General features: G+C 50.6%; 1 protein-coding gene across 1 annotated transcript in view; it reads left to right on the forward strand.

Moving 5' to 3' along the window:
- Nucleotides 1–27425, forward strand: part of RYR1 (ryanodine receptor 1) — a gene marked incomplete at its 5' end in the record, with an annotated part of 127773 nt that overhangs the window by 6023 nt on the left and 94325 nt on the right. The window contains 27 exons of the mRNA XM_081106715.1: nt 992–1111; nt 2063–2167; nt 3175–3249; nt 3330–3408; nt 3757–3869; nt 4190–4283; nt 5384–5477; nt 5636–5710; nt 6201–6357; nt 6481–6645; nt 8254–8375; nt 8851–9046; nt 12136–12271; nt 12354–12449; nt 12534–12652; nt 13737–13870; nt 14261–14502; nt 14771–14963; nt 16134–16350; nt 17899–18003; nt 18230–18333; nt 18807–18890; nt 19627–19934; nt 20838–21040; nt 21958–22132; nt 22302–22510; nt 26643–27037. Of these exons, the coding sequence (XP_080962841.1) occupies nt 992–1111; nt 2063–2167; nt 3175–3249; nt 3330–3408; nt 3757–3869; nt 4190–4283; nt 5384–5477; nt 5636–5710; nt 6201–6357; nt 6481–6645; nt 8254–8375; nt 8851–9046; nt 12136–12271; nt 12354–12449; nt 12534–12652; nt 13737–13870; nt 14261–14502; nt 14771–14963; nt 16134–16350; nt 17899–18003; nt 18230–18333; nt 18807–18890; nt 19627–19934; nt 20838–21040; nt 21958–22132; nt 22302–22510; nt 26643–27037 (4115 nt within the window). The remainder of the gene's footprint in view (nt 1–991; nt 1112–2062; nt 2168–3174; nt 3250–3329; nt 3409–3756; nt 3870–4189; nt 4284–5383; nt 5478–5635; nt 5711–6200; nt 6358–6480; nt 6646–8253; nt 8376–8850; nt 9047–12135; nt 12272–12353; nt 12450–12533; nt 12653–13736; nt 13871–14260; nt 14503–14770; nt 14964–16133; nt 16351–17898; nt 18004–18229; nt 18334–18806; nt 18891–19626; nt 19935–20837; nt 21041–21957; nt 22133–22301; nt 22511–26642; nt 27038–27425) is intronic.

A 27425-nucleotide genomic window follows, 5' to 3' on the forward strand; every position in this document is an offset into this window, starting at 1 on the left:
ACCAGTTGCTGAAACACCATCTTTTGTGGCATTTCCCCTCCATCCAGGATCTAGTCCAGGCTTTGGCATCACATTCAGGTGTCATTAGAAAGCACTCCTTAAACGATAGCTTTAAAAATATATATATTTTTATTGATTTCAGAGAGGAACAAAGAGGGAGAGAGAGATAGAAATATCAGTGATGAGAGAGAATCACTGATTGGCTGCCTCCTGCATGCCTCCTACTGGGGATTGATCCTGAAACCCAGGCATGTGCCCTTGACTGGAATTGAACCTGGGACCCTTCAGTCTGCATGCCAATGCTCTATCCACTGAGCCAAACTGGCTAGGGCGATGGCTTTTTATTTTTTTTTTTGGTAAATATTATTATTATTTTTTTTTTTTTTCAGAGAGAGGAAGGGAGAGAGAGAAACACTGATGTGAGAAACACCGATCAGTTGCCTCTGGTCTGCACTCAAATTGGGGATTAAACCCTCAACCTGGGTTCGTGCCCTGATGAGGAGAGAACCCATTACCGTTTGGTGTACTGCACTGTGCTCCAACCAACAGCCACGCCGGCCAGGGCAACGATTTCGTGTGTTAAGACAATAAACAAAAAACAAATAAAGAAGGCTGAGCTTAAAAGCCATTGAACTTGCTGTGCTCATACTTTCCACCCTCCAATGGCTCACCTTGAAGACCCCACCTGGGAGGCCTCTGGAGCCAGCTAGACTGAGGTTCAGATCCCAGCTCCTCCTGCTAGTGGTGTGGTCTTGGACAGGCCATGTCTCCTCTTTGAGCCTCAGTTTCCCATATTAAAATGGGATGACACTAGCTCCTATTTCATGGGGATGTTAGAAGTATGTGCAGCGTTCAGTACGGGCGCCTGCTTGATAAATTGCAAGGTGGGTATCTCTTTCATGGGGACCAGGGTGGGGTGAGTGGCATGGTATGCAGTGTCTGTGGGGTGAGGGTGGGTGCCAGGGAACCCTGAACCCCCATCTTTCCCCAGGACGATGAGGTGGTCCTACAGTGCAGTGCCACCGTGCTCAAGGAGCAGCTTAAGCTCTGTCTGGCAGCCGAGGGCTTTGGCAACCGCCTCTGCTTCCTGGAGCCTACCAGCAATGCCCAGGTCAGCACGGGAGCGAGGGCAAGGGCCGGGGAAGAGGGGGTCTAAAGGGGCACAGAATCTGTGGCCCAAAGAAGAGTGGTCTGGAAATCTGAAGAGAGGGTGCTGATGGGAGAGAAAACAGAAGGGGCTAAGAGGAAAAGGGGGCTGGGGTTTGAGGAGGGAGGGACCAGGGTCTTAGAAGGCAGGTGTCTGAGGTGGTGGAGGTCCTTGGATCTGATGTGACAGGGCCTGGAGGGTCAGGAGGATGCTAGCCGGGAACTGAGGTGGGGGGTTGAGTCTGAGAGGTGGAGGGTACCTGGGGTCTGAGGGTGAGGTGGACTCAGGGTCTGAGAGAGGAGGTGACCTGGGGGATGGGGCAAGGGCTGGGGAAGGGAGGGGACATGGCATCTGATGGGGGAAAGGGCCAGGGTCCGCAGGGGGCAGAAAGCCTTGGGTCCAAGCAGGAGGGTGTCTAGGAGTTGAGGTAACAGGTGGGAGGCTGAGGGGGTGACTACGGGTGCCCTCCTGTGATTTTGAAGCAGTGTTCACAGTGTCCAGGCAGGAGGCAGGAACTGGGCTGCTCTGTGACAGCAGCAGACGGGGCTCCCTCTGGGGTTGGAGAGATCTGAGTTACCTGCAGGGGAAGCGGAGGAGCCCTGGAGTTGGGCAGATGCAGTGTGTCTGAGGATGGAGGCATCTTCTGAGATTAGGTGGGGTGTGGGGTGCCTGAGCAGGAGGGTAGTGTGGAAGCTTCTGTGGGGTTCAGATGGGGTTCAGATGTTTGAGGGAGGAGGCACAGCAGAGGTGTTTTCTGTGATATTGGTGAGGATTCAGGGTGTCTGAAGCAGGAGGCAGAGGGCAGGGCTTCTTGGAGGGTTGGGGTCGAGTCTGGGTCTCCGTATTTAGAGGGGCAAAGGGTGCGCCAGATCTCTGGGCCTGCAGGCCCTCTGCTCACATCTCACCCCCCTCCAGAATGTGCCCCCCGACCTGGCCATCTGTTGCTTTGTCCTGGAGCAGTCGCTGTCCGTCCGAGCCCTGCAGGAGATGCTGGCCAACACTGTGGAGGCCGGCGTGGAGGTGAGGCTCCCCCTGAGCCGGCGGGTGGCCAGGGTGGGTGGGAGGACATTCATTTACCATCTGTTCTTCTTCCTCTTTCTGACCCACCCCCACAGGCCCTCAATTTGGATAAGTGGGTAGGTCTGGCCTTGGGTGTCACCTGTCCTTCCCACCTCTTTTGAGCCCGGGTCTGCCTCTTGGGCTCACATCCTGCATATGAGGCTGGGGCTGTGGACCCCAGAACAGGCCAGGAAAGAAGGAAGGAAGGAAGGGAATGGGGGCTTCTGAACCCCCTGTTCCCACTGCCTGCTACTTCCTCCTCTTTCCCTTCCTTTCCCTGACCCTGATCCCAGCTCTTCTCCGCATGGGACCTCTCCCCTCACCTCTCTTATCCCAGGTGTGGGTCCCCTCCAGTCCAGGAGTGGCTCCGCCATGTGATCATGTGGCCCCATCACATGGCCCCCTCAGAGCATGGGCATGTAAGAGCTGGAATGAAAGGCCTGGTGCCATCGAATGACGGGGTGTCACCCCTCAAGCGGGGTGGAATCTCCTTGTGGCAGCACAGGGCAAGTCTCTGCGGGTGATGTTCAAATCTTTAACAACTGGCAGGACTGTACCGTGCACACCAGCTGCTGCCAGCCATGATGCGACAGGTTAGAGTAGAAGGAGCTGAGGTCCATGGAACATGAGATGCTGGGGCTTCCTGGAGTGTCCTCAGTACCTAGAGGAGGGGTCCAGCCTCCCTGAGTGACTCTTGGCCTAGTTAACAAGGTGAAGGAGGCAGGGAGGACAGAGTGGGCTTTGTGGAATATAAAACACTCCATCCACAGGCTTCTCAGAGACAGAGCCCCCACTTCCATGGGTAGGGAAACTGAGTCAGAGAATCTGCTACTGGTCTGAGCTGAGGCGTCCTTGCATCCAGACGTGAGCATGGTATTTTATGGGGATCCTATTCCCACCTGGGATAGGCCAGATGTATTGGGGGTCTGTTCTCACTCTGTGCCCTCCCTCCCCCACACCCTCTGTAGTCATCCCAGGGCGGGGGACACAGGACACTCCTGTATGGCCATGCCATCCTGCTCCGACATGCGCACAGCAGCATGGTGAGTGCACCAGTAAGAGGGCAGGGGGCAGGGAGTGCAGTGGCTTCCAGGAAGGAGCTGACCCCCCTCTATGATCCTAGTATCTGAGCTGCCTCACTACTTCCCGCTCCATGACCGACAAGCTGGCCTTCGACGTGGGACTGCAGGAGGATGCAACAGGTGGAGGAGCTGGAGGGGGCAGGGTGTGATAGGGACAGGACAGGCAGGAAGTTGGGGTGCAGACCTACAGAATTATAGGGGTAGACATGGAAATGCTCTAGGGGTAACAACGAGGACTTTAGGGCAGAGAGTCTCTGGGTGCAAATGGACAAATTTGGATCGGGAGACTTGAGCAAGCATGGGGGAATCGTAGGCAGAGGGTCTGAGGGCAGGAAGGGGGAACTGAGGCAGAGAGTTGGTGGCAGCAGTAGGAGAATTTGGGGCAGAAGGCTTGGAAGGCTCAGGACTGGGAAGACCTTGGGAAGAGAATTCTGGGCAGCCATCATCCTGAGAATCCTGCCCCCATAGGAGAAGCCTGTTGGTGGACGATGCACCCAGCTTCCAAGCAGAGGTCCGAAGGAGAAAAGGTTCGAGTTGGGGATGACCTCATCCTCGTTAGTGTCTCCTCTGAGCGCTACCTGGTGAGCAACCCAACCCCCCTCGTGGCTACTACTGCCTCCAGGGATGGAGGCAGGTGGGATCCACCCCATCTCCTTACCACTGGTTAGCCTGGTCTCTGGCCCCAAGGTCCTGACCCCCAATTTCCAGTTTCCTGACTCCCAGTTCCTGGTTTCTGGCACCCCATCTCCGGACTCGATCATGGTTTCCTGATCTGGGACCTCTAATGTTCTGTCTCCCATCTGCCGGTTTCCTGGCTTCCACCTCTGGGTTTTGGCTTCTGCCTCTGGAACTATTGGCCCATCACCACTGTCTCTGACCATAACCTCCTGGTTGCCTTCAGCACTTGTCAACAGCCAGTGGGGAGCTCCAAGTCGATGCCTCCTTCATGCAAACATTGTGGAACATGAACCCCATCTCCTCTGGCTGTGAAGAGGGTGAGGACTCCCATAATTCCGTACCCTAAACTGAGAGCCCCAACATAGGCTTCCCACATTAACCCTCAGATATGCCCAAACAGAACCTCGTAAACTCAGACCCCAAACTATGACCCTCACACTTAGATATCCAACTGACCTCAAATCTAGAACTCAGGATCAGACTCCCAAACTCAGACCCAAAGTATTGGTCCCCAAAGCTGACATGCCAACTCAGGTCTTGAAGGCCAGACCCCTAAATTCAGATCTAAGCTTAGAACATCAAATTTGGAGCTTATTCTCAACCCTAAGCCTCAGATGACAAGCACAGATAGCATGTGACCTCAACCCCCAAACCCAGACCCCAAAATTCAAACCCTGATCCCCAAACCAAAACCCCTCATTCAGACTCTAAGCCTTAGCTAACCAACCTCAGACCTCCACTTTAACTTCATATCTCCAAAATCATCTCCCAGATTCAGACCCCCATGCTAAGACCCCAAACTTTGACTCTAACTTTGACTCTAACTCTCACACCCCAAACCTCAGAGCCCTAAGCCAGACTCAAGCTGAGACTCAAAGGACAGATTCCAAAACTCAGGCCTGAAGTTTGAATCTCAGACTCACCAACTTCCAATTGCAAAGCTCAGAGTTCAAAACCTAAACTATAACTTCAGACCCTACACCTCAGCTACCAGCCTCAGACCTTCGAAATCACACTCAAAATTCAGATCCCAACTTCAGAGCCAACCCTCAAACTTCTAAGACCAAACCCCAGGCCAAACCCTGGAACTTGGACCCCAATATCAGGGAGCATGAGACCCAAATCTTTAACCCCAATCTCAAATATCCAAACTCACACCCCAGCTCTGTACATCCAGACCCTCAATCTTAGATCCCCAACCTGAGACCCCAGATCACATACCTCCACTTCAGACCTCAAACTTAGCCTAAATCTCAGACTCCATTCATACCCAGAAACTCAGATCTTTAACTGCAGACGCCCAACCCAGGCCCCAGCCCCCCATGGGGGTTAAACAGGCCCCTGGGTGCCCCTTTGGTTCCCAGGTTTGTCTGGAGCACCAGCCCCACAGTGATCATCTTTCCTTGCTCATCTGCAGGCTGTGTGACCGGGGGCCACGTCCTCCGCCTCTTTCACGGACACATGGATGAGTGCCTGACCATTTCCCCTGCTGACAGTGATGACCAGCGCAGGTCTGGATGGAGGACAAGAGGGCATGGGGTTTCAGGGTGGGGGCAGGGAGGAGTGCAAAGGTCAGTTGTGGGGCTGGGGCCCTATGGGAAGGGTTAGGGATCAGATTCTGGGGGACTGGAACCTGAACCCCTGACCTCACTCTCTCCCACGTCCCCAGGCTTGTCCACTATGAGGGGGGAGCTGTGTGTACCCACGCCCGCTCCCTCTGGAGATTGGAGCCTCTGAGAATCAGGTGGGGGCATTGGGTTGAGCTGGGGGAGGGGACTGGGTCTGGGGGGGGGGGCGGGACTGGAAGGGACAAGAGGGAAAAACTGAGGAAGAGACTGGAGGGTTTTGAGGGGAAATCTGGGGAGCCCAAGAGAGCAATGAAGTCCTCAGAGTCCTAGAATTCTGGGGGAAAAGGAGGCCTTGGAGGTTGTGGGGGTGCTGAGGGAGAGGTCAGAGGGTTCTGAGTGAAAATGTGGGGGGTGGAGAGGGATAAGATGACAGGTCTGGGAAAACTGGGGCCACTAAAGACATCTGGGGAGCCAAGAGGAATCTGTGAAGGCCCGAGAGGAGATTATTAGGGTTCCTGAAGGGGGACGGGGTTCTAAGAAAGATTTGAGGAAAGTTTGGGGCATCCTGGAAGGGGGCTTGGGGCTTGAGGAGGTTTGAACTAAGACCATGGTCTCCATGGGAGGATTGGGGCTGGTCTCTGACCATCTTGCCCTCACCCTCCACAGCTGGAGTGGGAGCCACCTTCGCTGGGGCCAGCCGCTTCGCATCCGCCATGTCACCACGGGGCGGTACTTGGCACTTACTGAGGACCAGGGTCTGGTGGTGGTTGATGCCAGCAAGGCCCACACCAAGGCCACCTCCTTCTGCTTCCGCATCTCTAAGGTCGGTGGGGTCAGAGTGCCCTCCCTCACCTGGAGCCCCAAATTCCACCCCAGCAATCTCTCAGTGGGGCTCCCCTACTAACTGTGCAGCAGAGGAGCTAACCTCTGTCCCCTGCCCCTGCAGGAGAAGCTGGATGTGGCCCCCAAGCGGGACGTGGAAGGCATGGGTCCCCCTGAGATCAAGTATGGGGAGTCGCTGTGTTTTGTGCAGCATGTGGCCTCCGGCCTGTGGCTCACCTATGCTGCTCCGGACCCCAAGGCTCTGCGGCTCGGAGTGCTCAAGAAGAAGGTGGGCGCCTGGCAAGGAGAGGAAGGAGACTGGGGGTGGGGGGGTCATGCTTGAGCCTTCAGGAGTTTGAAGATGGGATGAGAGAAATATGCAGGCTGAGAGAGAAACTAAGATTGAGAAAGGAAAAAATGAAGAGAAATATATATTAATACATATGGAGAAGAAGAGAGAGTGAAATATAGAGAGAGACAGGGAAAGGCAGAGATTTAAAAAAATAGGGACAGAAAAATAGAGAAAGACAGAGAGACAGAGATGGAAAAGACAGAGGGTGACAAGCAGACTGAGAATGACATTCAACAAATTAATGAGTATCCACGTTGTTTTGGATGGATGTGTGTGTGTGTGTGTGTGTGTGTGTGTGTGTGTGTGTGTGGAAATATAGGCCAGCTATATAGACTTCTTCCCAGCCCTTACCCCCACCCCCCACCCCATTGCCCAGAAATGGTGAATAAAATGCTTTTAATGAAGTACACAGCTATATAACTGAAGAGTGGGAAAGCTACTTTTGACAGCGGGAAGAACATGTGTAAAGGCCCTAAGGTTGGAATGAGGTTGGTTTGTTGCAATAACAGGAAGAAAATCCAGTTTGGCCAGAGCAGAGTGAGTGAGGGGCAAGTAGAGGGGCAAGGTGAGGACAGAGAGGAGATGGGAGCAGACGGTGTAGGCCTGGCGGTAATGGGGGGGTCCTGGCTTTTGCATGAGATGGAGCCACAGAGTGTTTTGGCTCCTTAGCTGCTTTCAGGAACAGATTGTGGGTGGTGGTAGTTGGGGTGCGGAGCTGGAGTAGAAAGACCGGGAGAAGATTGCTGGGAGGGTGTAGGTGGTAGATGACAGAGGACCGAACAGGGTGGGGACTGGAGTGGGGCAACGTGGTGGATTCTGGTTGTATTTTGAGGGTTGAGCCATCAGGATTTTCTGACAGATTGGGTATCGGGACAAGAGAGATAGAGGTTGGGGATGATGCAATGATTTTTACCTTGAGCAACCAAAAGGATGGAAGTGCCATTAACCAAGTTAGGGACAGCCAAGCGTCAGCTCAGGAGGACAGGGATCTGAAGTTTTAGCTCCAACGTCTATAACAGCGTCACTCAATAAAGACTTGCTGAGTGGGAAGACGAGGGATGCACCTGTTTGCAAGAAGAACAAGGTTTGTAGTTGGAAGCATGAGTGGAGGATGATATTCACAGCCACGGGACTAGAGGTCAGCGCAGGGGAAAGCTGGCACTGTGATGGCCCTATTCACAGAAGGTGTCAGGCTTTCTGTCTGGGACATATGAAGTTTGGGGTGCTGCTACAGTGCTTTGATGGGGGAATGCTAAGGCATTAGTAGATACAAGTGGAGAGGGTCTGGCCTGGAGACAGACAAGAAAGAGAAAGAGAAAGACAGAGAAGGAGAGACAGGGAAAATGAGACCAAAGTGTGCAATAGAGATAAGATGAGAGAGAGAGAGAGAGAGAGAGAGAGAGAGAGAGAGAGAGAGAGAGAGAGACATAAAGAGGGATGGAAGGGGAGGACTGGCAGAGAGATTTGGTGGAGGAAGCAGGCAGCTTTGGGCTAGAATCTAGGGAGCAAGGCCCCCTCCTGACTTCTCTGTCCTCCCACCGCCAGGCCATGCTGCACCAGGAAGGCCACATGGATGACGCTCTGTCACTGACCCGCTGCCAGCAGGAGGAGTCCCAGGCTGCCCGCATGATCTACAGCACTGCTGGCCTGTACAACCAGTTCATCAAGTGAGCGATCTGCCCGCTCTGCCCGGGGCCAGGCCATACCTTGACCCCCATGCTCCTGGCGTTCAGGCACCTGACCCCATGAATCTCTACCTCTGACATCCACATCCCTGCCAACGTCCACATGACCACTAACCTCTAAACTCTTGACCTTTATATACTTGGTCCCTCCTCTGACTGAGCATTTCTGATCATCACCTTTCAAACCCCTGACGCCCAGACCCTTGACCCTGGACCTCCCAACTCCGACTCCTGTTTCCACTATCCCTGTGCCTACGACACAGGCATGAGTCCTAGTTCCAGCTCTGCCCTTGGCCACGCGTAACCTCCGGCCAAGGCCCTTCCTCGTCTTTCTGCATGTCCGTCTCCCTCTCGGTTAATAGGTGTGTCTGTGGGAGTCCCGCAGGGCGGGGGTGGGGGGACTCCCGCGCCCATGGTCAGCACTCGGCCCCTGGCGAACGAGTGCGCGATCCCACAGGGGCCTGGACAGCTTCAGCGGGAAGCCGCGGGGCTCGGGGCCGCCGGCTGGCACCGCGCTGCCCATCGAGGGCGTGGTCCTGAGCCTGCAGGACCTCATCGGCTACTTCGAGCCGCCCTCCGAGGAGCTGCAGCACGAGGAGAAGCAGAGCAAGCTGCGCAGCCTGCGCAACCGGCAGAGCCTCTTCCAAGAGGAGGTGCGGGCGCGGGGCGGGCCTGCGGGCGGGGCCTCGAGGGCGAGGTCTCCGGCGGAGCGAGGGCGGGACCCGTGCGGGCGGGAGGGAGCCGGTGGAGTGAGGGGCCGACCTTGTTCCCGCACCGGGAAGGAGGGGCCGGCCCTGGGGAAGGCCTGAGGAGTCCGAGGATAAACGCCCAGAGGCTGCGGACTCAGGGGTGGTGTCTTCGGGGGCGCGGCCTGTGGGGTGAGAGGACGGAACCGGTGGGGCGTGGGGGCGAGCAGGGCCAGAGGTGGGTCTCTGGGAGACTGGGAGGGCAGTTAGGGCGGAAACTCAGATGGGGTCGGGGCTAGGAGTTTGGGTTATGGGAGCCCGAGGGGAAGAGCTGCGGGGTCTGAGTGGGAAGGGCTGAGCACAGTTGGAGGAGGGGGCTGGACCACGGTGGGCGTCTGATACATGGTGATGGGGATGCATGTTCTTTCAAAGGTTGACAACTTGGTCCCCTCCTCTCCAGGGGTTCCCAGTCTGATGGGGGAGGCAGACATAGAAATGATAATAGTAACAACAAAACTTACTTATGGAGTAGAGTTAGTATATGCAGTCCTTGAACAGGGCCAGTAAATAGTAGATGCTATATAAAAGTGTTAGTGGTTATTTTACCTTGAATTTAGCCCTCACTATGTGTTAAGAACACTATGTGCATGACATCCTCTAATAACTCCATGGGGGATTGTAATTCCCATATTACAGATGGGTCTCTGAAGGGCAACAAATATGCCAGGGGATATGGCTGTCAACAAAACAGACAAAATGCCCGTCCTTACGGAGTTGACGTGGGAGGAGGATAGATGATCAATAAAATAAAAAAAATTATTCTTTGGCCAAGTAGCTCAGTTGGTTAGAGCATCATCCCGATACACCAAGGTTATGGGTTTAATCCCCAGGCTAGGCACATACAAGAATCATTCAATCAATACATAAGTGGAACAACAAATTGATGTGTTTTTCTTTCTCTCTCCCTTCCTCTCTAAAATAAATAAACATAAAATAAAATTTTTATATGGTATGGTGGCAAGGGCTAAGGAGAAAAACAAAGCAGGGCAGCAATAGGCAGTGCTGGGAGTGGTGCAATTTAAAATTCAGTAGAATGCTCAAGGCGGGTGGCCTGAGCGAAGGGAGGCAGCCATGTGCATACCTGGAGGAGCTAGTGGCAGAGCCAGGCTAGGGGACTCCAGCCTGGTTATGCTCTGAGCCACATGCACTGCCTCTTTTACTAGTGCGATGGGCCCAGGATATAGATAAAACAGTTGTCATAGCAGCATTACTTGTAACTGCCTAAAACTAGAAACAGCTCAAATATCCGCCACTAGAATGGATCCACAAATGTGTCATATCCATAAAATGGATATGGATACACTCAGCAATGCAAAGGAACAAACCAAACAATAGTCAGATGCAACAATGTTCTTGGATCTTAAACTGTAACATTGAGCAAAAGAATCTATGTACAAAAGAATACTTTCTGTATATTCCAAGTTCAGGCAAAAGTCAATTAAAAAATTAAGGAAAGCGCCGAAACCGGTTTGGCTCAGTGGATAGAGCGTCGGCCTGCGGACTGAAAGGTCCCAGGTTCGATTCCAGTCAAGGGCATGTACCTGGGTTGCGGGCATATCCCCAGTAGGAGATGTGCAGGAGGCAGCTGATCGATGTTTCTCTTTCATCGATGTTTCTAACTCTCTATCTCTCTCCCTTCCTCTCTGTAAAAAATCAATAAAATATATTTAAAAAAAAAATTAAGGAAAGGATTTTCATAAAAGTCAGGATGATGGTTTATTCCTAGCAGCAAGGGTTGTGTAATCAGAAAGGGCATCCAGGTGACTTCTGGCTGGCTGGCAATATTCTCTTTCTTGACCTGGGTCATGGTGCCATAGCTATTCTTGATATTGGTTTGGTAAAACATATACTTTGGTCTTTGTTATTCACAGATTCTGTATTTTCAATTTGCCTACTTGCTAAAGTTTATTTGTATTACTCTAATCAATACTAGAGCACACGTGTGGCCATGTGCAGAGTGGTAAGAAATTTCAGTCACATGTAGCCAGCTGAGGTGGAACAAGGCCATGCTCCGCTTTCATCTCCTTTTTAAAAAAATCCTCACCCAGGATATATTTTTTTTTAACTGATTTTGAGAGAGAGAGGGAGAGAGGGAGAGAAACATCTATTGCTCCAAACAGCTAAGCCACACTGGCCAGGACACACTCTGTTTTCTTGTTTCACGTCTCATATTATAAACAAGTGTCCTTTTGTCACATATTTGGTGCTATATATTTTTTGCATTTTTGTTGATTTTTCTGCTTAAAATGGGCCCTAAGTGTAGTGTTGAAGCACAAGAAATCTGGGAGGTGCCTTACTAAGAAAATACGTATTAGATGAGCTTCATTCAGGTATGAGTTATTGTTGACTCTTAATGTTAATGAATCAATAATATATATTAAATCAGTGTTTTTAAACAGAAATGCACATAAAACAGGAGTGTATATTGGTTGATTGATGAAATTGTTGTGACTAAATAGAGGCACCGCCTGTGTTTCCCCTGGGAGTCATGGTTCGGGATTCTCTAACTCAGTGTTCATAGGGACTTTACAGAACCTAAATACCATGAGTAACAATTGACTGCATATGTTTTATTTGCTTTTCTATGTGTCTGTTATAATTCACAATAAAAAAGACAGAAGATTAAAATGTAAAACAACAACACAGTCTCTCTGATGCTCAGTGTGGAGAGTGAACTGGGCCAACTGGGACCAGGAATGGGGTGCTTGGAAGTGGAAAGGATGGAAAGAAAACTGTGGGAAAGAGAAGCACAAATTCAGTCCTGATGCTTATAAGGCTGTGTTATGTTGGGGACAGAGACAGAAGACAGGACTGATCTGGGGAGCCAAGAAGGAGAGGGGGGTGATGGGAGTGAAGGGCGACATGAGCTACTGGTGCGGGTGTAGACCTGGGAGCTCACAGTCACTAGCTGTTGAAATGTAAATGAGTAAATCCAGGAAAGGCAAGGAAGGGAGGGCCTGGGACTCCTGTGGTGACCCTTGTTTTCCCCGCCTCAGGGGATGCTCTCCCTGGTCCTGAATTGCATCGACCGCCTAAATGTCTACACCACCGCTGCTCACTTCGCAGAATTTGCCGGGGAGGAGGCAGCCGAGTCCTGGAAAGAGATTGTGAACCTGCTCTACGAACTCCTGGGTAAAGGGGCCTCGTTATGACTTCCCCCAGAGCTCCACAGGCCCCCAGTACTGTTGGGTCTGACCCATCTCTCCACCTTCAGCCTCTCTGATCCGTGGCAATCGTACCAATTGTGCCCTCTTCTCCACCAATTTGGATTGGTTGGTCAGCAAGCTGGATAGGCTGGAAGCCTCATCTGGTAGGAGAGCTCATGGGAAGAGACAGGGGTTTGGGGGAGGGAAGGGCCACAGCCACCTCACCTCACATTCTGCTAACCGTGCAGGAATCCTAGAGGTGCTGTACTGTGTCCTGATTGAGAGTCCTGAAGTCTTAAATATCATCCAAGAGAACCACATCAAGTCCATCATCTCCCTTCTGGACAAGCATGGGAGGAACCACAAGGTTAGCCCTCGCCCCTGACTTCTCATCCCCTTAACTCTGAACCCTGGCCCCATGACCCCAGAACTCTCCACTACCCTCACTCTCCTCCCCCATCTTATCTCTTACCTGGATTCTCTTCCATATGCTTTCATCTTTTTAAAAAATATATTTTATTTTTATTGATTTCAGAGAGGGAGAAAGAGATAGAAACATCAATGATGAAAGAGAATCATTTATCAGCTGCCTCCTGCACACCCCCTACTGGGAATTGAGCCCACAACCCGGACATGTGCCCTTGACTGGAATTGAACACGAGACCCTTCAGTCCCCATGCCGACACTCTATCCACTGAGACAAACTGGCTATGGCCCATATGCTTCCATTTTAACATAAGGCCTCTAACTCATGGCTCTGAAATGAATTCTGGGCCAGACATGTGCTTCATTAGATCTATAAAATGCTTTTTAAATTTTTTATAATTTTTCAATTGTATAGTCTTTGGTGCAGTGCATACACACTCCCCACTTTGCCACAGGTCCTACCTGCATTATTTCTAACCACATCACAGATTTACGTTACCCACCTGGGAACTCACAGTCAATAGTTGTTGAAGAAATATAAATTAGTAAATCCAAGAAACGCAAGGAAGTGAGGGCCTGGGACTCCTGCGGTGCCCCCTTGATTTCCCCACCTCAGGGGATGCTCTCCCTGGTCCTGAATTGCATTGACCGCCTAAATGTCTACACCACCGCTGCTCACTTCACAGAATTTGCTGGGGAGGAGGCAGACACTAGTTTGCAACCCCTGCCGATCTCAAATCTCACCCTGACCCCTGCACTCTCTCACTAATATAGCCCTTTCACTCTTTCCCTGACCTTCTCCTTCTAGCATCTTACTTCAGACACTCATTTTTTACATTGCTGATGCTTCATCCCAACTCATATGGCCCCTACCGTCTCACCTGACCTTTCTGTTTCTCTGTGACCCCTGATATCCCACTTTCTCTACTTCCTCTCAGTCAAAATGTCCGTCACCTATTCTGACATACCACCCTTGGACTCCTGCCCTGGTGCCTTACACCATGATCTCTGACCTTGACCCCCAGGTGCTGGACGTGCTGTGTTCCCTGTGTGTGTGTAACGGCGTGGCTGTGCGCTCCAATCAAGATCTCATTACCGAGAACTTGCTCCCTGGCCGTGAGCTTCTGCTGCAAACAAACCTCATCAACTATGTCACCAGGTCTGACCCCTAACACCTGAACGGAGCCTGACCTCACCCTGAATAAGACACTCTACACCATGTGGCTGTCCCTTCTCTGTCTCCCACCCTGGACTTAACCCCTGGTCCTCACAGTTGTCTGCTCTTGCCCCAGCTCACCTGGCTCTCCACTCTTGTCCTCTGTCCCTTCTCCATTTCTGCATCTGTCTTTTCCTTTCACTCTCTGTTTCTGTCTCTCTCTATTTCTCCTCCACATCTCTTCCCCATCTCTCCCATCTCTCTCTCCTCTCTGTCTTTGGTGTCACTCTGTCTGTCTCTGTCTCTTTGCCTCTCTCCCTCCACCCCTGCGATAACCTGGCTCTGCTCTCCACCTCTCCTTCATCCCCCACTCTTTTCCCCTCTCTCCTACAGCATCCGCCCCAACATCTTTGTGGGCCGAGCAGAGGGCTCTACACAGTACGGAAAATGGTACTTTGAGGTGATGGTGGACGAAGTGACTCCATTCCTGACAGCTCAGGCCACCCACCTGCGGGTGGGCTGGGCCCTCACTGAGGGCTACAGCCCTTACCCTGGGGGTGGCGAGGGCTGGGGCGGCAACGGGGTTGGCGATGACCTCTATTCCTACGGCTTCGATGGGCTGCATCTCTGGACAGGTATCTGAACCCTTCTGGGGGATGACCAACCCTGACCATTGACCCTAGGGTTTCCAAGCCTCTCACTGCACACCTTAGAGTTCTTAGAATCCTGACCCCCCAAACAGGCCAACTTTTGATTCTTTACTCCTCATTTATCATGACCCTATACCTAGAGTTCCCAGGATCCAAACTCCATAAGATCCTCTAATATCTGCCCCTTGTCTCTTGAGGTCATTGGTCCCATGGGCCTCTGATTTCTGACCCCTCCCTGGTGGCCCTGGTGCAGGACACGTGGCTCGCCCAGTGACTTCCCCAGGCCAGCACCTCCTGGCCCCAGAGGATGTGGTCAGCTGCTGCCTGGACCTCAGCGTTCCATCCATCTCCTTCCGCATCAATGGCTGCCCCGTGCAGGGCGTCTTTGAGGCCTTCAACCTTGATGGGCTCTTCTTCCCTGTCGTCAGCTTCTCAGCTGGTGTAAAGTAAGGACTTGCCCCTGTCCCCTTGTCAGCCCCCAGACCTGGGACTGTCCTGAGACAGCTTCCCTAAACTGTCAACACCCAGCAGCTCATCTTCAAGACCGACTTGTCAGACCCTTAGGTAAAGGTCCCAATGACCTCTACATGACCCTGGACACTTTCAGTGTCCTCCCAATGACCTTAGCTTCTCCCCAACTCCAGGTTCTTTTGGTGACCTTCAAGTGTCCCCAAAATTTCCCAATCACCTTCTAAAAATTTCAGACTCTTAAATTACCTCAGACTGTCCCAATGCTATGCTATGCTATTCCAGTGACCTCCAAATGACTCCAGAATATTATGCTGATCTTTTAATGACCCCAAAACCTCCCAATAAATCCACAATGACCTTGGACATTCCTAATGACTCCATACTCTTTTTTTTTTTCCAAATATATTTTATTGATTTTTTACAGAGAGGAAGGAAGAGGGATAGAGAGTTAGAAACATTGATGAGAGAGAAACATCGATCAGCTGCCTCCTGCACACTCCCTACTGGGGACGTGCCTGCAACCAAGGTACATGCCCTTGACCGGAATCGAACCTGGGACCCTCCAGTCCGCAGGCCGACGCTCTATCCACTGAGCCAAACTGGTTAGGGCGACTCCATACTCTTAAAAACTTCTCAGTGACTCCAACATCTGTCAATGACCTTTCAATTGATTAATCTCCCACTGACCCTGGATTGATCCCACATATTTCAAAGACCTCTCAATTAGTCAGCCTTTTCCCAATGATCCCCAAGCTCTGTGAATGACTTCCCATTCAGGGGCAATTATGGTTATCTCATAGTTACACCAGATTCTCAGTGACTCCCAAATGACCTTCCTGGTCTCCCCAAAACCTTCCAATATCTCCAAATGCTCTGTTGACCACGAGCCTCCAAAAGATGTTCTGTGACCTTACATTAACTCTCTAAGGACCCCACACTTTCCTTCTTTGATTTTCCAATGATTCCCATTGACCTTAGACATTCTTTTCGACTTTAGAATATCCTGTCTGACTCCTTTTTAACCTTTATCATCCTTTGACTGCCCAGTGATCTCAGGTCTCCCCAAAACCTTCCACCAACTCTAGGATTGCTCCCTTACTGCTACTGAGCACAGACTCCCCCCTGTAACCTCACTCTCCCATCAGGGTACGGTTCCTTCTTGGTGGCCGACATGGTGAATTCAAGTTCCTTCCCCCACCTGGCTATGCCCCATGCCATGAGGCTGTGCTGCCGAGAGAGCGACTCCATCTGGAACCCATCAAGGAGTATCGGCGGGAAGGACCCCGGGGGCCCCACTTGGTGGGCCCAAGCCGCTGCCTTTCACACACCGACTTTGTGCCCTGCCCCGTGGACACTGTCCAGGTAGTGCCTGTCCTGCAGGAGTTTCCCAGTGAGGCAAACTCCCTTAGGAGTCAGGGAGGTGGGGAGCTGAGCTGGAAGTTAGGAATCTTGTTTAATAGAGAAGGGAACTAAAGTAGAGAGGAGGAGGCAAAGGACTCTCAAGGCAGACTCCCCATTTCAGGGAGTCCTCACTATAGCCCCCTAAGGAAATGACTATTATTATCCCCAATTTACAGATGTGGAAAAAGAGGCCCAGACAAGTTAAACAATCTGTGCAAGTCACACTGCTGATGTGAACCTAAGCAGTGTGATTCCAAAGCCTGTGATCTTTATATATATATAAAGATCTTTATATATATATATATTTTTTACAGAGAGGAATCAATATATACATTGATTTTTTACAGAGAGGAAGGGAGAGAGATAGAGAGTTAGAAACATTGATCAGCTGCCTCCTGCACATCTACTGGGGATGTGCCCACAACCCAGGTACATGCCCTTGACCGGAATCGAACCTGGGATCTTTGAGTCCGCAGGCCGACGCTCTATCCACTGAGCCAAACCGGTTTCGGCAAGCCTGTGATCTTATCCACTACTCCCACTACTCTATCCCAACCTGAACTCCCCACCTTCCCTCCAAGCATGTCCCTGTAGCAGGAGATTTAACTAGTGTTCAAGAGACTCACCATGCTCTGGCCAGTGTGGCTTAGTTGGTTGGAGCATTGCCCCATATACCAAAAGGTTGTGGGTTAAATCTCTGGTCAGGGCACATACCTGGTTGCAGGTTCAATCCCCATTGTTGTGAAGAGTGGATAAATTAATAAATGCAAAGTGCTTAGCACATTCCTGAGTAAATATTAAGTACTCAATATAGTTCCTGTTAGTAGTAGTCATAGTAATATTATTTCAGGGATGAACTTTCTATTCCCCTGCAGCCAGGCCAGAGCCCTGGGCCTCCTTCTTGATCTCTCCCTCCCCAAGCTGGACATCCTCATCCCCTTCCCTCTCCTCCCCACAGCCCACCCTGGGTCAACTATCTCCTGCCCGGAGAACAGCAACAATATAAATATTTATTAGGCACCTACCATGTGCCAGACATTTAGATAAATTACATACATTTAATAATTTATGGAAGTGATTTCACTGAATCCTTATGAGGTATTGAGTTAAGTATTGTTCAAATCCTCACGGTACAGAGAAAGAAAGACACTTGACCATTCATTCAGCAAACATTTCCCAAGCATCTCCTCTGGGCCTGGCTCTGGACTGGGAAGGCCTGGGAAAATGGCAGAAACTGAGGAAGCCCAGGTTCTGTCCTCACGGAGCTTCCAGGACATGGGAGAGACAGACCCATCCCCAGACGATCCCTTAATTCTGATGATGCCAAGTCCTTACTTGGCTGGTGCCAATCCTGGAGTCAGGTCATGGAGATGGGGAGCAGGGCTTGGAATAGTAGAAAAGGTCAGAAGAGCATGCTGGGGGAAACAGAGCTTGCACATGTTGTCTGGAAGAGGGGTCACAGTGCAAGCTGGAGAGAACTCAGGGGCTCACGGATGTCTTCTGCCTCAGATTGTCCTGCCTCCCCATCTGGAGCGGATTCGGGAGAAGCTGGCAGAGAATATCCATGAACTCTGGGCTCTGACTCGCATTGAGCAGGGCTGGACCTATGGCCCGGTAAGTGACTACCTGCAGCGTCAGGCTGGACTTGCTGCAGAGGCGGGGCATGGCTCACTATTGGGAGGGGCCAGTGGCTGAGGGAAGGGCCCTAACAGCATAGGGCGAGGGGGGTGTCCTTGGGTTTCCAGTGGCAGAACTAAGGGTGGGAGGCCAGTGGTCACAGTCTGGGAATGTTGGGGGAAGGGAAGAGGGAATCCAGAACTTGACCCTGGGATTTCTCCAGGTTCGGGATGACAATAAGAGGCTGCACCCATGTCTTGTGAACTTCCACAGCCTACCAGAGCCTGAGAGGAATTACAACCTGCAGATGTCGGGGGAGACACTCAAGTGAGGGGGGTCCTGTGGAGCAGGGGCTGGGCCTGATTACTGGTGGGGTGGAGGGCAAGGGGAAACAGGGAGAGTGAGACAGACTGAGGGAGAGGGAAAAATGGCAAAAGAAACAGAGAGAGAGAGGCAGGGCTTGTGAGGCAGAAACTGACATAGGGCAAGAAAGAGAGAGAGGCAGAAGGCAAGATAATCAAGAAGAGATAGATAGACAGATAGAAACAGAGAGAGAGAGAGGCAGAAAGAGGCAGAGGGGAAAATGGACAGTCAAGAGATACAGCGAAAGAAACAGGGAAAGACAGAAGTCAGAGAGACGGAGATGAAGACAGAGAGGTGGGAACAAAAACACCCAAGAAGCTGGGAAAAGGTATGAAGAGAGCTGGAGACCCAGAGACAGAGGCAGCAGGGGCTGCAGGAGAGGGACACGGGGCAGGGGACTAGGTGGGGTGACCCTGTACCCCCGCCCTCCACCCCAGGACTCTGCTGGCTCTGGGCTGCCACGTGGGCATGGCAGACGAGAAGGCGGAGGACAACCTGAAGAAGACAAAACTCCCGAAGACGTGAGTGTGGGTGGCCTGGTCCCACTGGGGAATAGAGTATGGGGCTGGCATGATTGAGGGATCTTGTGGGGAGACTGGGGTCAGAGAAGAAAGGGCCATGGGTTGAAGATCATAGGCTCAGGGGTCAGGGTTCTGGAGTCAGTGGTGAGTGTCTTGGGAGGTGTCAGGATTTTGGAGTTAGGAGTTATAGAGGGAGAATAGAAGCATGTCGGGCCCCAGGGGTTATATGCAGAGGTTAGATCTCTAAATTAGAGGCAGGAATCAATGGAAAGATGTGAGATAATTTAAGGGATCCTAAAATTATAGTTGAGAGGTCCTGGGGATAGAGACCAGGGTTCAGAGGTCAAGGGCTCCAAGCTAGGAGTCTGGAGCAGAAGGTCTTGGGGTTAGAGGTAAGAAACCTCAAAGTTAGAGGTGAGAGGTCAGAGCATTCCAAGGTTAGAGATGAGGCTCCCAGAATCAAGATAGAGTCAGAGAAGCCAGAGGTCAGTGAAATCAAAGCTTTTGCTAGGGTCACAGGATGCTGGGGTTAAAGGTCAAGCATCTCCAAGATTATTCAGGGAGTCATAGAACCCTAATGTCAAAGATCAAAGGTCAGAAAAAAAAAAGAAAAAAAAAGATCAAAGGTCAGAAATTCCAAGATTCATGGCACCCTAGGATCCTGGAGACAAGGGTCAGTTCAGAGTCAGGGATCCCATAGCACTGAACTTATATACCAGTGCCACCACTCCTGTAGGTATATGATGAGCAATGGGTACAAACCAGCGCCGCTGGACCTGAGCCACGTGCGGCTAACGCCAGCACAGACGACACTGGTGGACCGGCTGGCAGAGAATGGGCACAATGTGTGGGCCCGAGACCGTGTGGCCCAGGGCTGGAGCTACAGTGCTGTACAGGACATCCCTGCACGCCGAAACCCTCGCCTGGTGCCCTACCGCCTGTTGGATGAGGCCACCAAGCGCAGCAACAGGGACAGCCTCTGCCAAGCTGTGCGCACCCTGCTGGGCTATGGCTACAACATTGAGCCGCCTGACCAGGAGCCCAGTGAGTGTTGACCTCTGGCCCCCAGCCCTGACCCCTGATCTCTAAGCCAATTCAACTTCTGAATAGGCTACGTCTACAATACTGAACCCCTACCCCCAACTCTGACCTTTATTCTGACCCCAACCCTGAACTGGATCTTAACCACTGACCTTGACCTAATGCAAACTCTGCCTGGGCTATGACTGCAACACCGAGCCACCAGACCAGGAGCCCAGTGAGCACTGACCCTGACCCCAGACGCCAATCCCTGACCCCCAGCTATGATCCTTAATCCCTAACCTCTGGACTATAGCTAATACATGGAGTCACCCAACCAAGATCTCAGAGACCCCTAACTTGACCCCTGACCCATTGCTTTCCTCTAATAGCGGCCTTGACCCCTAACCCTTATGGTCCCCAATCTTAAACTTCTCAACCCCTTGTCCCAACCCCAATTTCTATTTCCTCTCTGACCCTGACGCTGACTTTCTCTCATGGGGTCATGGATACACATGTGGGGAAAGATGGGGACACTGTGGGGATGACCACTGCTTTGTCCCACATGCCCTGAACCTGACACCTTGATCCAGCTCTCAACACTTGATTCTAAACATGAACTTTAATCTTGATCCTTAGCCCCCGACTATCACCATGATTGACCTGACTTTCTCTCTCTATGTCTCTGTCAGGATCTCTTCTCTGAGAGCTCTGACTGCTAAAGACAGTAAGGGAGAAGTTTCTCTCAGTAGGTCCCTTCTACCTTTCTTTGTCTAGTCCGAGATTCCCCAGTTCTTCTCCTGTAACACCAAACATTTGTCCCTCTTCTCCCAGCCTGACCTTCGCTGGTTTCTCCCACCATCCTCTCATTGTCTTTGTATCCACTCCCCATCCAGCATATTTGACTCTGCCTGGCCCCATTTGTAGGTCTGGTAGAGAGCCAGTCCCGTTGGGATCGAGTGCGCATCTTCCGGGCAGAGAAATCCTATGCGGTGCAGAGTGGTCGCTGGTACTTCGAGTTTGAGGCAGTCACCACAGGCGAGATGCGAGTGGGCTGGGCGAGGCCCGAGCTGCGGCCTGACGTGGAGTTGGGAGCTGATGAGCTGGCCTATGTCTTCAACGGGCATCGCGTGGGTAGTTCCCTGGGCTCTACTCTGCCATGTCCTGTAGTCCCTCCCACAGCTCATATACTCTATCCGTGCTCCACTCTCTCCACCCATCCCTACATCTACCTTACTACTCACCCATTCATCCACCCATCTATCCTTCCCTCTTTCTCTGTCCATACATATATCTACCCATCTCTCTATCCAACTATCCATTCACAAATCCAACTCTCTATCCATCTAATTGTCTGTCCAGATAATCACTTAACCATCCACTTTTCCACCTACTTATTTATTTGTTAATTTAGCCACACACCTATTTAATCAATTTGCAATTTCATTTATCTATCCATTCATCTATTCAATAATGTAGTATGTGGAACCATTAAGTCATTTAAAAATATTATTTATTTCAGAGAGGAAGGAAGAGGGAAAGAGGGATAGAAACATCAATGATGAGAAAGAATCATTGATCGGCTGCCTCTTGCACACCCCACTCTGGGGATCGAGCTCACAACCCGGGCATGTGCCTTGATGGGGAATCAAACCATAACCTCCAGGTTCATAGGTCGACACTCAACCACTGAGCCATGCCAGCCAGGCTCCATCAATTCATTTATTTATCCATCCAACAACTCATGTAATCATCCATTTATCTGTTTGTTTATACTTTCTTCCTTCCCTGCATCACGCATGGACTCAGTAGAGAACCAAGCAGAAGGGAAGCAAAAGCATAAAAGCCTGTCCCTTACATTCCAGGGGTCATGGATACACATGTGGGGAAAGATGGGGATACTATGGGGATGACCACTGCTTTGTCCCACATGCCCTGAACCTGACACCTTGTAATGTGTATATTTACATATCTCCCCTTGCTTTCTTATGTCTCCATTTCTTTGTTTGCCTCTCCCATGCCACGTCTTCCCCTTGCCTCCTCACAGGGCCAGCGCTGGCACTTGGGCAGTGAACCATTTGGGCGTCACTGGCAGTCGGGTGATGTTGTAGGCTGCATGATTGACCTCACAGAGAACACCATTATCTTCACCCTCAATGGCGAGATCCTCATGTCCGATTCAGGTTCCGAAACAGCCTTCCGCGATATTGAGATTGGCGATGGTGAGGGTTGGCCTCATGGCCCCTTTCTGGTTTTCTTCTGTCTGACCTGACCCTATACTGCCCATTCCAGCCTCCCCCTCTTCCATCCTTCCCTTCCACATTACCCCTCCCCACAAGTCCCTGTCCTGCCCACCTATCTCACCTCTGCCCATTCACTCCCTCCCACCAGGTTTCCTGCCGGTCTGTAGCTTGGGACCCGGCCAGGTGGGTCATCTGAACCTGGGCCAGGATGTGAGCTCCCTGCGGTTCTTTGCCATCTGCGGCCTTCAGGAAGGCTTTGAGCCATTCGCCATCAACATGCAACGCCCGGTCACCACCTGGTTCAGCAAAAGCCTTCCCCAGTTTGAGGCCGTGCCACTTGAGCATCCCCACTATGAGGTGAGGACTGACCCCATTCAGTACCTTCTGATCTGCTTCCAGACCTCATTTTCCCTGCAATTCTCTTCCCTGAATTTCTCCTTTCCTTCCGTGTTAGCTGACAAACCATGTACAAGGGGTGTCAGGGTGATGGGTTCCCAGGGCCACCTTGTAGGGTATAACCTTGGCAACTACAACCTTTCTCAGCTTCAGGTAGCTTGCCTATAAAATGGGGAATGGAGGAAAGAGAAGCTGGATAAATGATTCCATTGGAAATTTCCAGTCTTTTAACTATCTGATCATAGAACAAAGTTTAAAGAAATATAAACCTTGAGTACATTTTGGCACCCTCCTTACCAATTTCTATTTGTCTTTTCTGTTTGTTCATTTATTTGTTTTTAGTATCCTAATTTTTAAAAATATATTTTTATTGATTTCAAAGAGGAAGGGAAAGGGATAGAGAGATAGAAACATCAATGATGAGAATTATTGATTGGCTGCCTCTTGCACGCCTCCTACTGGTGGTTGAGCCTGCAACTTGGGCATATGACCTTGACCAGAATCAGTCCCCAGGCCTATGCTCCATCACTGAGCCAAACCAGCTGGGGCTAGTATCCTAATTTTTAGACTCCAGTGTCTTTTCTTTCCTAGGCTTGAACTCAGGGTCAGACTCTTACCATAAATACCCACCATTGACCAAAGTGAAAGTCCGTTTCTCAACCTGGGAAGAACTTGAATCCTATGTGACTGAGGTTTAGCTTTAGAATCAGACAGAGCTGGAGCTGGCCTCTTACATTGGGCAAATGACTGTCTCTTCCTGAGCCCCAGTTTTCCCATCCATGGCATTGATCGGATCTCCCTCTCACACAATCTCCCTCTTTTCTTTACTGAGTAAGTTGGAGACATCATGCCTCTCTACCCCTAAACTTTCAATATGCATTTCTTCAGAACAGACTACGCTCTTACAGAACTACATGCAGTGCAGTTATGAAAATCAGGAAATTTAACACTGGTATAAACTATCACCTAACTCACAACCCATATCTAAAATTTATAAATTGTGGCAATAATGTCCCTTTTTATTTTTCTGGTTTAGGATCCAATCAGGATTACATATGGCATTTAGTTGCTATGCTTTTAGTTTCAAAATAGAATGTTTCTGAGCCTTTTTTTGTCTTTCATGACATTGACATTTTGAAGTGTACAAGCCAGTTATTTTGCAGAACGTCCCTCAGTTCAGGTTTGTCTGATGATTCCTCATGGTTAGGTTCAGGTTCTGGGTACTTGGCAGGGCTTCTGCAACATTTATGTTGTGTAGGCTGTCAGGAGGCACATGATGTCTCTGTATCTTATATCACGTCGACTCTGTAGTTAAGGTGGAGTCTGGCAGCTCCCCCACTGTAAAATCCCTCTCTTTCTATTTGTAATTACGAAGTCTTTGTGGGGAGGCATTTTAAGACTACATAAAAGTTGAAGAGTTTTAAACAGGGAAATTTTAGATTTCCTCAGTTTAGATTTGAGTTTTGGAAAGTTCCTATTGACAGCAGAAGGTGAGCGTGGAGACAGACTAGAGAGGTGGCTGGGGCAGGAGAAGGTGACGGAGTAGCCGTGAACTTCCCAATTCCTGCCACTGCCAATGGTCTTCACAACACAAAGACCAGAATGCTAGATAGCAGTGAAAGTGAGCAAAGTAGTAAATACACAACATGTGGACAAATCTCACAGACATAGTGTTGAGTGAAAGAGCCAGGCACAGAAGAACACATACTGTAGGGTCCCATTTGTAGGAAGTTCAAGAACAGGCAAAGCTACTCTGTGGTGTGATAGATCAGGAGGGTGTTACTGTGAAAGGATAACTTTAGTTACTTTGCACGCAAATCACAGGAGGGAGAGGGCAGTAGACTGTTGCCAAGGAGCAAAGTCCAGGATTTATAAGGAAGGGAAGAGAGAGAAGATCCTGCCTTCAGTCTGGGGACAGCAAATCTTTGTTTCACAGTTTGGGGTGAATTCTCTTTTTAAATTTTAAAAACTGATTTGAGAGAGAGAAACATCCTCCCACACTGGTCCCAACTGGCCCCCGTATACGCCCTGACTGGGATTCGAACCCGTCACCTTTCGGTGTACAGGGCAGTGCTCCAACCAACTGAGCCACACCAGCCAGGGCTTGAGGTGGACTCTCTGGCTGGTGAGGGGCACAGAGGTCCATCTCAGCAGCTGGTCCTTCAGGAGGCCAGCTTGAGAGGGGCACCAACGGAAGGAAACCTCTCCAATTGCTGGTGGAGTCTCCAGAAAACTTTTTTTGTTCTTAAGTAATTTATTTTTAAATAAGATTACAATGCTTTGATTATACAACATAGCATAATGGAAATTAAACCAAGTCAGTAAACCAAAAGAGAAAGAAAACTTGGTTTTCTTCAATATCAGTAATTAAATCATCACTGTAAGTGTCTGATGTCCCAATCACATCTTATGTAGACATGAGTATAATCATTTCAAACATTTCGCTTGCAGGTTTAATTTCTCATTTTCAGCTTTTATGAACTATAATATAACTAATTTTCAATCCTATGATATCTAGTGTTTATACTGCAACAGCAGCAAATCTCACATGTGCAATCAAATGATTAACCGGGACACAGATTTTAGTTTTTAGCCGCAGACAAAAATTACACACTGTATTCAGTACAGCAGAGTATATTACGTTAACCAGAGCATGGAGTTTCATACACTTATTGCAGGATTGGTATTTCTTTCCCTTTGAACTGAATCAGAAAACTTTTTAAAATATATTTTTTTTTATTGATTTCAGAGGAGAAGGGAGAGGGAGAGAGAGATAGAAACATCAATGATGAGAAAGAATCATTGATCGGCTGCCTCCTGCACGCCCCCCACTGGGGATCGAGCCCGCAACCCCGGGCATGTGCCCTTGACCGGAAGGGAACCTGGGACCTTTCAGTCCGCAGGCCAACGCTCTATCCACTGAGCCAAACTGGTTAGGGCTGAATCAGAAAACTTTGAGAGTCTTTACTTGGAGCACACAGGACAGGCATCCATCCCTCTACCTGCTTCTGTCCCTTATTTAGGCCAGGTAGGTGTTATCTCCCTCATCAGAAACTCGCATGGTCTTTGAGAGGGTAGTGACTAAACAGGCACTGAGGGGGCTCCTGGAGGCTTGGTTGTGTTGTTTCTCCTTCTGGGTGCTGGGCACACAGGTGTGTTCACTCAGAAAACTCAAGGTGCTATGCCCTATGATGTGTGTACTTCTCTGAGTGTTATATTTCCACTCATAAGTGTAACAACATTTCTTCTGGGGCACCTTTACAAAACCCTGGGCTGCTCTCCCCACGAGGCCCCCCTGAGAGGTCAGGATGGCAAACCTTTGTTCTGTTCACTGCTGTGCTCCCAGAATCTGTGACAGTGCCCGATACACAGCAGGCACTCAGTAAATATCTGTGGGCTGGACAGATGGATGGACCGGTGCACAAGTGGACGGGTGGATGGACAGACAGGCAGACGGACAGGTATATGGACGAATGAATGAGTGGGTGGACAGGTGGACGGTTGGATGGATGAGTGGATGGATGGATGGGTGGATGGGTGACTTGGCCTGGAGCATAGGTAGGTTTTTTATAATCCTCACTGGAGGACATTCTTTCCATTGATTTCTAGAGAGAGCAGAAGGGAGGGGGGAGGGGGAGAGAGAGAGAAAGAGAGAGACACATCGATTGGTTGCCTCCCACACATGCCCCGCCCCCCCTCTCCCAGGGCTGGGGAACCTGCAACTAAGGTACATGCCCTTGACAGGGAATCGAACCCAGAACTCTTCCATCCACAGGCTGATGCTCTGACCACTGAGCCAAACCTGTCATGGCTATGGGTAGGTTTTGAAAGTGATCCCAGTGCCTGACCAGGGCTGCCACTGTACCAGATGCCCAGACAAAGGATGATAGAGGGCTGACTGCACCCCATGGCCAAACTGTGTGCCCCATGGGGAATTTATCCACCCAGAGGAGGGGATACTTTTGGCTGATTCTCACACAGGTGCTCTAAGGCCTAATGGCGGCTCGGTGTGTAACTGGGTTTAGGACCAATGGCCTAGCGGCTAGGCCCTAGCCCACCTATCAGGTTCAGTGCTTCCTGCCTCTCCCTGCAGGTGGCCCGTGTGGATGGCACTGTGGATACACCCCCCTGCCTGCGCCTGACCCACCGCACCTGGGGCTCCCAGAACAGTCTGGTGGAGATGCTCTTTCTTCGCCTGAGCCTTCCAGTCCAGTTCCATCAGCACTTCCGCTGCACTGCAGGGGCCACCCCTCTGGCATCCCCTGGCCTGCAGCCCCCTGCTGAGGATGAGGCCTGGGCAGCAGAGCCTGACACGGACTATGAAAACCTGCGCCGCTCAGCTGGGCGCTGGGGTGAAGCTGAGGGGGGTAAAGAGGGAACTGCCAAGGAGGGGACATCTGGGGGCACCCTCCAGGCTGGGGCAGAGGCCCAGCCTGCCAGGGCAGAAAATGAGAAGGATGCTACCACAGAGAAGAACAAGAAGAGAGGGTAAGTCAAGGTGGGGCCAGGTGAGGCCTAGGGTCTGTCCTGGGACACCCAGTTAGACAACCTCAATAACTTGATAAACCCCATTGTATCCCAAGGTGTCCCATATATGTGAAGTAAGTCAGATTACTGATGGATCCTATCATGTCTCAAGTGAAGGCCTTTATTTTCCTAGGAAACTCTAATTTCCCTGAGGATGTAAAATTGGGGTGCCCCACTATGTCTATGGAGAACTTCACTATCCTTGGGGTACCTGGTGGCCCTCAAAGCATTTCACCCAATGGGCTTCATTAACTATGGACTTTATAGGGAGGACCTCAGTATCTTGGCAGAGTTGACCATATCCCAAGGCAACCCAGTGAACACCAGTGGTCTTCTAAATCAGGGTCAT

This window comes from Myotis nattereri (assembly GCF_964212035.1).
Source record: "Myotis nattereri genome assembly, chromosome: 15".
NCBI classification, from domain to species: Eukaryota; Metazoa; Chordata; class Mammalia; order Chiroptera; family Vespertilionidae; genus Myotis; species Myotis nattereri.